Source organism: Gopherus evgoodei, chromosome 4 (assembly GCF_007399415.2).
Source record: "Gopherus evgoodei ecotype Sinaloan lineage chromosome 4, rGopEvg1_v1.p, whole genome shotgun sequence".
Classification (NCBI taxonomy): domain Eukaryota; kingdom Metazoa; phylum Chordata; order Testudines; family Testudinidae; genus Gopherus; species Gopherus evgoodei.
This window is the reverse complement of record NC_044325.1, coordinates 90,463,024-90,475,169: the sequence shown is the minus strand read 5'-3', so window position 1 is coordinate 90,475,169 and position 12,146 is coordinate 90,463,024. Positions and strand designations below refer to the sequence as shown.

At 37.8% G+C, this 12,146-nt stretch overlaps 1 protein-coding gene across 6 annotated transcripts in view; it reads right to left on the bottom strand.

The window, feature by feature from the left end:
- The window catches only part of ANO5 (anoctamin 5), a 92,319-nt gene that overhangs the window by 43,989 nt on the left and 36,184 nt on the right, over nucleotides 1–12,146 (bottom strand). For 3 of the 6 annotated variants that reach the window (XM_030560167.1, XM_030560171.1, XM_030560169.1), the window contains 2 exons: nucleotides 6,679–6,720; nucleotides 4,403–4,516 (listed from right to left, as the gene is read on the bottom strand). In XM_030560167.1, coding sequence (XP_030416027.1) covers nucleotides 4,403–4,516; nucleotides 6,679–6,720 — 156 coding nt within the window. The remainder of the gene's footprint in view (nucleotides 1–4,402; nucleotides 4,517–6,678; nucleotides 6,721–12,146) is intronic. The other 3 variants (XM_030560168.1, XM_030560170.1, XM_030560173.1) reach the window with 1 other exon arrangement.

Genomic DNA, 12,146 nt, shown 5'->3' with positions numbered 1-12,146 from the left:
CTGGAGTACCGGAGTCGACGGGAGAGCGCTCAGCGGTCAATTTATCGCATCTTCACTAGATGTGATAAATCGACCCCCGCTGGATCGATTGCTCTGGAGGTAAGTATAGACATATCCTTAAAAAAATACTATTGTTACTTACATGAATTTTTGGCACCATAAATATACAGCATGCTTAAAAATATAGTTAAGACCTATTTCTTATTCCAAACATAATCTCTAATGGCTCAAGTAAGTGAAGACATATTAAAAAAGCCAAAATAACCCCAAGTTTACTATATTTAAAAATATTACCATTTTTAGGTCAATCTCGTGACTTCTTTTTTAAATTCCTGTGGTTGGAAATACCGGAGCTTACAATGTAAACAGCCTGAGTCAGGCCCAAAATATCAAAGTAGACAAAAAATAATTTAAAAAAAGTCACTTATTGATTCTTTCCAGAAAGGTGGCCCACTGTTGCCACCTTTGCTGTTTTGCCTTGCTGGGAACTTGAGTGCTGAGTTCTAACTGGAACTTTGCAGCAAAACCCAGCACGCTTGCACTTAATGGCCTCTTGCATGGAAGATTCCATCTTGAGGGACACTAAACTTGCTTTTAAAGGAATGAGAATTCTTTAATAAATAATAATAATAATAATAAAAGGAAATAAATTACAAGTACTTTGGCAATAAGGCAAAATGCCAGCAGAGAGCCTAGAAGGGGCAGGTGCTGAGATTGTTGCGCTGGGAGTATAAAGTAAGTAATTAGAAATAAAAACTCTTCCACTAACTGCCTCACACAGACCACATCCACCACAGAAACCTCAGGAGGATGTAGGGGGATATACGAGTCATCAATGAACCACACAGGTAAACAGAGCAAATTAATTTAATTCAGGAATGCCTGTAGGTGAAACCCTAAAATTACATTTTAGACACTTTAACTGTTGAATAAATACTGTGTTCATCAGCTGTGGAAAGGCAGGACCCAGTCATGCAGCTCTTGCTCACATTAGTAGGGACAACAGTATCAAACCTGGACACTGTATCATCAAGTGTAACTTTTTCTCATGGTGCCTTTCCCCAGGCATGTCATTTATCATACACTAAAATATTATTCTATTTGTAAAGGGCAAACATCAATGTTTTTAAGAAGCTAACACACTATCAATGCATTTACTAAGGGATTTATAAAAATGCTAGTGCCAGGAATAAATGGTGTCCCTAATATCTCACACCTGCTTACATAAAGCACTTGGCTAAGCCATTAATTTTTCTGAAATTGGATTTTTTCCCTTTGAAGCATTAGTAATTGACTCCGTACTTCAAATAGTGGAAAATCTGAATCAGGATTCCTTCCCCTTCCAGCGACTACCAAAAGACTCAGTTAGCTTTCGTCTTTGTGCACTATCACCCTCAGGAGCCATGCATTTTCAGTGTTGTTACAAGCAGAGGAAAAAAAAATTACCTCATAGGTTCAGGGGGATTATTTCCACTCCTAAACTAAAAGTTTTAACAGAACCTCTTGCTCCTTTAGGTTCCAAATTCCAAGGACACAGCCATCTTCATCTCAATAAAATCTTATAAGATTATTTTTACATTATGCTTCCAAATGAGGAAATTCAGACCAAAAGTTGCTAGGACTAGCAGCAAATGTTTATTAAAATGCAGCAGTTCAGTCTGGCTTCCCAAGGGAAAAGATGCCTTTATTTATTTATTTATTTTATTTATTTAGTAAATTGTTTAAGAATTACTGAACATACTAATCCCATGTCTCTTGAGCTCACGTACAATAACATTTAAAACCACACGTGGTTGAACTAATGGCCACATTCACTATCCTTCTCAATCAACAAAACAATACCCTTCGCCAGAGCCCCACTCACCCCTTTCAAACTACATAAACTTGCGAAATAGATCGGAGTATGCTACAAAACCAAAGGTCAATAAACCAATGAGCAAGAGTTAGTTCCAGATTCAAGGGCCTTCCACAGTAGGGTTGAGCATCAGTAGATCACAACTGCCAGGGTAAAACATGAGAAGAACGGCATCCCCTGTAATAATCTCTGGGCAGACATATGAGATTGAGCACCAAGTACAAGAAACTAAACATTATTATTTCAGACAAAGTGCTTGAAGAGGAGCCTTATAACGAAGAAGAGTATCTGGAGCTCTGAAGGTAGCTGAAGATAGCAACTTCAAAGAAACCTGAGATTTATGCAAGTATCCTATAATTCAACTTCCAGGAACCTAGAGTTGCTGTAAATTGAGTTTGCAAAGTAATTTCTTAGTTTTAACTCAGCTTTTGATGTTTTGACATTGACTGCTGTTCCATTATTGGTATTAAAATGACAATCAAACTAGTTCAGTGCAGCATCTGCAGGTCCAGTCCTGCTCTAACAGAAGTCAAAATTCTACTGTCATTAATGGGAGAAGAATCAGGCTGCAGTTCTTCTGTATAAAAGTATTTCAGTTGCTCCCATACATCAGTCTGATTACACTGCTTTACAGCCAAAATGCGTCTGAAATAAATGTAGTCCAACTTTACTAATTCTGGGTCACTGAGAACGAAAATGATGCTTAAAATTGTTGATTGGCTCTAGTTTTCAAGATATGCTATTGGGTCAGTATATACAACCCTTCACTTGGGAATGGCGGAGGAGAAGTGAGTTATAAAGGGAAGGGATCTCAATTTAAACCAGAAATGACTAAAATACATCTTTGACCGGATCCATGAATAAATCTATGACTGGGTTTGGACAGTACTTGCTTTTGAGGCAAAACAATGAATGATGCAATCTGAAGCTGGTATTGCATCATACATGATATGAATTGCATCATGTTATTCCTAGAAGTCATGGATGATGCAATCATAATGAAGCTTACATCACTCTGCTGAACAAATTGCCCTAGATCAGCTCTAGAAATCATACAGTGTCATGCTCGATTTTGCAAAGGGACACATTTCTGTTTAGCCAAAGTGAGCAGAGATGCCTCGTACTTGTGTGGACGGTGCAAATAACTTCTGCTATGTTTGTGGTGAAGTGACTTTTGCATCACAAAAGCGCAGTATAACCACTATGGTTAAGAAAGCCTGTCACCTTTCTTTTGGCTGCAAAATTGGAGATCAGGACAAGAGGTGGGCCCCACACATATGCTGCAACACTTGTGCAACAAATCTTCGCCAGTGGTTGAATAGGAAAAGGAAATCTATGCCTTTTGCAGTGCCAATGATTTGGAGAGAGCCAACAGATCATCCCAGCAATTGTTACTTCTGCATGGTGCCTCCAGTTGGGAAAGGTGTGTCAAAGAAGAAAAAGTGGACTGTGCATTATCCAAACATTCCATCAGCTATACGCCCAGTACTCCACGGAGAAGGACTGCCGGTTCCTGATGCACCAGAATCATTCTCACTTGAGTCAGACGAGGAAGAGGAAGAGGATGAAACTTCTGGTCCTGAACCATCAATGTCACAGGACCCACATTTTCTCCCATCCTCCTCCTCTGAACCACACCTCATAACACAAGGTGAACTGAATGACCTTGTCAGGGATTTGGAACTACTCAAGAGTAAGGCAGAGCTGTTGGGCTCCAGACTACAGCAGTGGAATCTCCTGGCAGGCTATCAGGGCAAATGGAGCCCATCAATGCTTGCAGACTATTGCTGGACAGTGACAAGAGATGCTCCATTTAATGAATACAAGAGACAAGCCAAGAAGCACCGAGTAGACACTGAATAGGACTAAACTATGTACATAATAGTTTTTTGCCTTTTGTTTCATAATACATTTTATTTATATAACCCTTTTGCTGATTTTTAAAGTGTTACATAAACAGGACAGGTGAAATATTATTATGTAAAGCAACCATAAACACATGAAAAGACCTAGGTTTACAATTTGTGATTAAAACTCTACTCTCTACACAATATACATAGACGTAAAATGTGAAAACTTAAATATCTTAGAAACAGTAGCCAGTCAGTTGTTTTAATTGCCATATTTGAATTCAGCACATCAAAATACATAATAAATATCACATTTTATTTCTGAAGCAGACGACTTCTCAAAAATTGTAGACCAGTGTTACAGTTCATGCTTCTTGAAAAAGGAAAGGCTTCATTACGACTGAGAAATTTTTCACCATCAGTATACTAATTATAGGGCAATTTCATTAAATGAAGAAAATATTATCATTAGTTAGGACCCAATCATGCAAGGTGCTGAGAATATTCAGGATCTGAGAGTGATAAGCACTTTGCGGGATCAGTGCAAATTCACAACAAAATTCCACACCAGAAATTTCAGTACACCAAGCTATGAGATTTTACATAGTCCAATTCATGTAAATGATCCCAAGGACTTAGTAAGGAGGTTCAGGCTATGCTAGGTCATCATTCAGAAGATATCATAAAAGAAACTTACCACCTTCTTTTCCTCTTCTTTATTTGGATCATCCAGATAAGAAAGTACAAAGTCAATTCGTCGGACACCATCCCTGAAGAAAACAGAATCTTTGCTTTGGTGTCTCTTGTTAATCTGTGGAGTACATAAGGAACATAATTAAAAACCAAATCTTGTTATTGCTCTGAAACTAGGCAGAGGAGAGGATTGTTTCCTCAGTTTGGTTCAGTTCTTCAGTCTTTTCAGACCTGAAGAGATCTGAACTCAGGTGAAATTTCAACAACAGCTCCACCTGTTATATAGGAGTTATGAAGTGATCTCAAAACTCGCTGCACATATGCGTGACCGATCCACATACCTTATGTGTCACAAATGTTATATACACTACAATATACAATGACACACATTAGTATAGCAATGCTTGGCAATACTACTATAGTTAAAGGTCACTCACAATCTTCTGAAATGCCTCTTTTCAGTTTAAAACTTTCCTGCAAAAATGATCATGGTAAGTGCTTCAGTGTCACAGAGAATGATGCTCATTGTAAAATATTAGCATGCCCCTTTAAACAAAGGCAAACAAGGGCACAATTTAAAAACCTGAAAGCAGGTGGCACTACAGCAACTCTGAAAGTAAAAAGAATGAGGAGTATTTGTGGCACCTTAGAGACTAACCAATTTATTCGGGCATAAGTTTTTGTGGGCTAACTGAAGTGGGCTTTGGCACACAAAAGCTTATGCCTAAATAAATCTGAAAGTCTATAACAGGGGTAGGCAACCTATGGTACGTGTGCCAAAGGCGGCACATGAGCTGATTTTCAGTGGCACTCACACTGCCCAGGTCCTGGCCACCGGTCCAGGGGGCTCTACATTTCAATGTAATTTTAAATGAAGCTTCTTAAACATTTAAAAAACCTTATTTACTTTACATACAACAATAGTTTAGTTATATATTATAGACTTATAGAAAGAGACCTTCTAAAAACGTTAAAATGTATTACTGACACACAAAACCTTAAATTAGAGGGAATAAATGAAGACTCAGCACATTACTTCAGAAAGGCTGCCAACCCCTGGTCTATAAGGTGACAAAAGTACTCCTCATTCTTTTTGCTGATACAGACTAACACAGCTACCACTCTGAAATCTGAAAGTCAAAAAAGTCCATGCACTTTCCATTTCAAAACAAGGCTCATTAAAGCAGCAGTTGTCCAGAAACATTGCTAAGCAACAATACTTAGATGATCACATATATAAATGGAACACAAAGAACATATGGGTTACATTTAACAGGTTACGTAATTTACTACTTGCTTCCTTTAAAAAAAAAAATCTCCTAGACCAATGGACCAGGAAAGCAGGGAAACTGTTCTTTTAAAAAAAAAAATTTAATAGTTAATTTCATGTTTTCATTTGCAGGATGCTAGAATGGCATAAATCTCTACCAGTGTAAATGAGCTACTGAATTTATACTTTCAAGTTAATAATGATCACTACCTCAGTATGTCTGCTCTTGCCAACACTGTTAGGCTTGGATAATCCCATACAACATTTTGTCTAGAAACAACAACTTTTCTAAACAGGATCTTTCTGATTATCCCACTCCAGAAAATCTACCTTGCCAAAATAAAGCAATCTACACAAGCTGACACTTAGGGTACGTCTTCACTACCGGCCATATTGGCAGGTAGCAATCGATTTCTCAGGGATTGATATATCGCGTCTCATCTAGATGTGATATATCGATCCCCAAACGAGCTCCTGTCGACTCTGGAACTCCACCAACGCAAGCGGCGGTAGCGGAGTCGACAGGGGGAGCCGCAGATGTCGATCCTGCGCCGTGAGGACGGTAGGTAACTCGATCTAATATACTTCGACTTCAGCTACGCTATTCACATAGCTGAAGTTGCGTATCTTAGATCGATTTTCCCCCCTTGTGTAGACCAGCCCTTAGGGCTAAATTCAACCCTGGCCGAAATGGGCTTAAGTGTTATAGACTTCAGTAAGAGTTGCAGGTGCTTACACAAGGGTTGAGTTTGGTTTTTAGGGCCCAATTCTACATTTTATTAGAGCTGAAAAAGGAAATGTACAAAAGAGATGCCATATGTCATTGTTAGCTATAGATCAAATTCTGCCCTAGTTTACACCGCAAAGTACATAAAAAGTTATCTAAAAACTTGCAACATAGTTATCTGAGTATGAACTTTGCTCCCAATTAACAAAAGACATGACACAGTGAAGCAAGTTATGACCACAGCCATCCAAGCCACTAGCACTATCACTCATCACTGTTTTACCCTGAGACGTCGCTTCAGGAACAGATTGTATCTCCTTCCGGTCTGTTGGAACAACCAACAAGGAGTTAGCAAGCATGTCATCCACTTCAAGGACCCAAATCTTGACATTGTTCCAAGCACAGAACTCACAGTGAAGTCAGTGTCCAAATCAAAGGCAAGATACGGCTTCAAGGATATGGGGAGGGGATTAAAACAAGCCCTATATAGCTATAATATATAATTCTTAATTATAATAAAGCTAATGCAGCAACTGGCATTCAACAAGTAAAAATGAGGAGCCCCCAATCTCTTTATTTTATTTCTATAGTACTATCTGTTGCTAAGTACGAGGTCACTTAAAAAGTCAAGCAGATCAAAACAACAGGCCAAGAAAAGGTCATCAGCACGCAAATGTAACAACAAAACCAAGCAGCAGCTCATAAAAAGATCAAGCATCTTTTTCTCAGGCTTACTTTATTTTGGAGTCATGCAGCACACAAAAAGCAAATGGGCGGCTATATATATCTGATAAAATTATGCTTCAGGGCATAAACTCATCCTTAAATGGGATAAAGAAAGAGATGTCCCTTATATTCCACAACATAGAAAAAGTGAATCGAGGGGCTGTGTCTTCATTTTTTACTTGTCGTATCAGTAACTGTGAGAGACAGGATACTGGACCAGCTACCAATCACTTGTTCTGATGTAGCAATTTCTATGTTTCTTTAGAATATGCCAACCTTTCAGAAAATTGTTGACCATATATTTCAAATTAGAGAAACATACAGTGACAATATAATCTTTTTCAGAACTATTCTTTAATCCTGCTCCTCTTGTTCATTAACTAGCAATGCTTGCTTTTGTGTATAATAAATATACCAGACCAACTAAGCTAGACTAATTCCTTAGAGAAGAAACCTGGGGAGTCTTGGAGAATGATTTTGCATCCACATACCTCTGAAGACTGCATGTTTTCTGGGATCTTCTCAATCCAAGACAGGGAAGAAAAGACACTTTGGATCTGAGTTTTATGAATAGCATACGCTTTTGCATTTATAATTTTGTACGTACAAATAAATATGAGAGTGAATACTTACAGATGCAATTATTGTTATTTAGACATATAATACTTGATGTGAATCAGATAGCCATTTAAATAGTATCACAGAATCACAGGACTGGAAGATACCTTGAAAAGTCATCTAGTCCAGACCCTTGCACACATGGGAGGACTAAATATTATCTAGACCATTCCTGGCAGGTGTTTGTCTAACCTGCTCTTAAAAATCTCCAATGATGGAGATTCCACCACCTCCCTAGACAATTTATTCCAGTGCTTAACCATCCTGACAGTTAGGAAGCTTTTCCTAATGTCCAACCTGAACCTCCCTTGCTGCAAGTTAAGCCCATTGCTTCTTGCCCTATCCTCAGAGCTTAAGAAAAACAAGTTTTCTCCCTCCTACTTGTAACAACGTTTTTCCACACTAGAACACTGGTATCATGTCCCCTCTCAGTCTTCTCTTTTCCAGACTAAACAAACCCATTTTTTTCAATCTTCCCTCATAAATCATGTTTTCTAGCCCTTTAATCATCTCCCCAATTTGTCCACATCTTTCAATTGCACACATATGTATTTGGCCTGAAAGAAGTGCACCAGCAGTATTTTATGCACTCAGAATGGGATGTCTCTTCTAAAAATCAGGCCGTAGGAGCTAAATTCTGCCTTTAATTACCTGTGTGAAAAGACAGTGGGAGCTGACTATACTGAACAGCATTTGACTCAAATAACCTGATTAAAATCTACACAAACAAAGAAAATCAATCAAATTCTGCAATCCTTAATCAAGCAAAATTTCCACTGAGGTCAGCAGTGTCCAGGTATTATAATACACCTAGTACTATATTTGGCCTTCAATTATAGTGAAATCCACAAGGTTTCACAGGTGAACCAAATTCTGACCACAGTTACATGGTACTGAACATCATTAATTTTTTTCTTGTCCATAAAGTACTGTCAGTTTAGATATCTAAAAATAGTATAATTTCTGTTTGGATCTAATCTAGGATGGAAAAAAATACTCATATGAATCTCTCTCTCTCTCTCTCTCAGTCAGCATAAATATATTTATCTGTAACAGCTAGTGGAAGGCCTTATTAAGCACATTAATGATGCCATTCCACCCTTCTGTTTTTAGATTTTGCAGCAAAAGCAAGACCACTCTTGCTCACTGTGTGCATGTGCGCATTTAGGGGCTCACATATAAAACCACTGTAAAGTAACTTGCATCAGTTGTATATTGAAAAGTAGTAGCTGGAAAGATTCATATTTTCTCTTTCTTAACAGTTCTGTTTTTAATTATGGCAGATAAGTTTGATGTGAGACAAACTATCTATTACATTCATTAATATCCCGACTCAATTTAGCAGCTATTATATTGTGATTTATATGGCTCTGGGAGGAATCTATAACTGAATTACAAGATACCTCATAAGTGTTACAGATGACTAGTAGAGGCTTATGAAATGATGTTCCCCAGAATGTTCATAGTTTACAAGTGCCTACAAGAACCTGATAAATCCAACAATTATAAGAGAAATGAATAGAAACTATTCTTTAAAAAAAATTATTTGACTTTTTGGTTTCCAATCTTCACCTATAGTAATGCTCCAACAATACAGTCCAATAACCTATATGAGAGCGATGTGACTTTATTAAATGTGGACCAGTCAGGTAATTGAGCATTATCACTGTCCTATTATTAAAGGTATGATTTCCCTTTCATGTAATTACGCAAGTGCAAGCCTATTAAAGTTACACTGCTTTAACTGAGTTCATAATTTAACCCTGAATCTTTATTTTCCACCTAACCATCCACCAGAAGTTGGCAAAAGGGACTATGTTTTAACAGCTACTCCAAAGAATGGCAGGGCTAGCAGTATGTTGCAGTGTTCATACAGGTATGAGCTAAAGCCCTATACCAGGGACTTCAGATCCAAAAGAAAGGTTATAAACTGGACTAAACTTTGAGTCTGGAATTAAACAAAGCCTGACCTAGAGCTAAGGACAACTATAAACAAAGTTCACATTCTGTTTTGCCTTGATACATTAGTGTAAAATGACTAAAAGCTTATTGGTCGACCCACCCCACTAATTGCAGTCTAAAATCCCACCCATTTAAATCCTGTCACACAACTAAATAGCTTATGTACAAGTCCTGACCACCTCACACCCTGCCCCAGATGCAAAGCAAACAAACCAGCTACCACTAATACAAGAGGGGAAAGAAAAACTGCTGGATGTGGCATCAACCACTGAAAAATCATAACAGAACATGCTTTATAAAAATGACTTGACTCTCACCCGGGATTCACACTAAGTGACAGTGACTGTTGTAAATGTTTACTTAACATTAAGTACCCACTAACATGCTGAGTTCTGACCTTAACTTATTCTGTCAAATATCCCTCATTACTGAGGCAAAAAACACACACATTCAATATCATTTACCAGGCAATGTTGTAACAGCCACTGATGATTGAATCCTGTATGATTTCAGGCAAATCCTAACATCCTGCATTCCAAGACATTAACATGGAAGGCCTACCTGTCTGTGCTGCTGTGTGCACCACTCCCTTTCCAATGGCAACATAGTAATTCCTCAGACTTCATCCTGCCATTAAAACCTCCAAACCTACATGTCTACACAGTAGAAGGCAAAGGGGGAACTCTGCTTTGAGCATTTATTTCCATATTTATTTCCAGTCAAAAATCTGTGTGGTCCTTGGAGGGCAGCATGTTTTGGAATGTAGTATTTCCCAGCCTTGATTCCTTTCCAACTATAGCACATTCCCTAACATCCCACAGAGCCCCAACATTGCAAACTTGGGACCAAAGACTCAGACTCTGGTCCTCCAATCTATAGTTTTCTAATGTTCCATTTTATTTTCACAGTGTATGGGTACTTTTGGGCACCAAATCAACTGTAATTTAAGAAGTACTTCAGTCATTTTCAAATATTTAGGAAGGATGCCTTATCAATTAGCTTAATCAGAGTTGTACTGTATTGAAGAGCTATAAGAATATAATGTATAAGTTAACAAGTTAATTATGTCAATAACATTACCCTCAAATTTGGTTCTAGGAGTTGTACAATCACTGGCCTCCATTGCCGGAGAAGGCAATAGACAATGTCCCACATCCCTCAGAACTGAAATCTTTACTGCACCTGTCCTAAAATAAATTCAATTTTAGAATATTTTGCAGATTTGTAAGGATAATGTTTAAAAACTGATGGTTTAGTGTGTTTTTTTTATTGCGTAGTTATGACTGTCTTACGTCTAGCCTGTTTTGTAGGTTTTTATCTCTGAAATAATATAAAAATTTGAAATTAATAAACTATAAAAATTTAGTTATTAATTTGTACAAATTAACAATGCACTGCAGAAATATAACCTGTGGATATTGGAATGCATGAAAATTAGAAAGGTGTGAAAGCTGCATTACAGGAATCAGCATTCTAATCGTAAGTAAGGATGTGTGTCTGTCACAGAGGTCACGGATTCCGGTACTTCTGTGACTTCTGCAGCTGTCGGCGCAACAGACCCCAGGGCCGCCAGCGCAGTTTGGGCAGCTCCTTGGCCAGCCGCACCGGCCACTGCTCAGGCAGTCTTGGTCTCCCCCACTTCTCAGCTCCAGCATGTCACAGACAGGTCATGGGGCCGTGAATTTTTGTTTATTGCCGATGGCCTGTCCATGACTTTTACTAAAAATACCCATGACTAAAAAGTAGTCTTAATCATAAAGTAAACATAGTTTGCACCAGGAGCTTATTAGGTTTAATTTTTGAATCTGATGTTCATGAAAAAATCTCTAACAGAATTAGCTAAACATTTTCTTAAGACTAAAAGAGTGAGATACTGATTAAATTTCTTCCATGCTTAAAAAACTCAGTAAAAGTCATTTCCAAAGAACATAAACATTCTCTAACGGCACATGCAAATGAGTATATGCTCCACCAAAAATCAGTGAGCCAATTCATCCCTGGTATAGCTCTCCAGTAACTCCAATGGAATTATTACACCAGGGATTCATTTAGCATAAGGTTCTGCAGAATTTTTTGCTGTAAGGAATCAATATAATTTAATTGGTTGTTCTAAGTTTGCCAGGAAAGTGTAATATAGACCTTGTTAAGACCATGAATGTTCCAATTTCAAGGTTGGCTTCAAGCAAGCAGCACAAAGTTGCAATAAAGTTTTCAATTTAAAAAATATATGCTTATAAATATTTCCTGCACTTTCACTACAGTTCTTATGATTTTGAACTACTTAGATACTGAGGGGGTGTGAAGGTACAGTTCAAAGCAGTTTGCAAGTATTTTAATGTTTCTGATCTGAAGTTAAAATACACAGAAAAACTAGGAAGACATGGAAACATTGAAACAAAAAACAAAAAAAGAAAAAAACTATGCTAAAAGAGAAAATGTGTATTA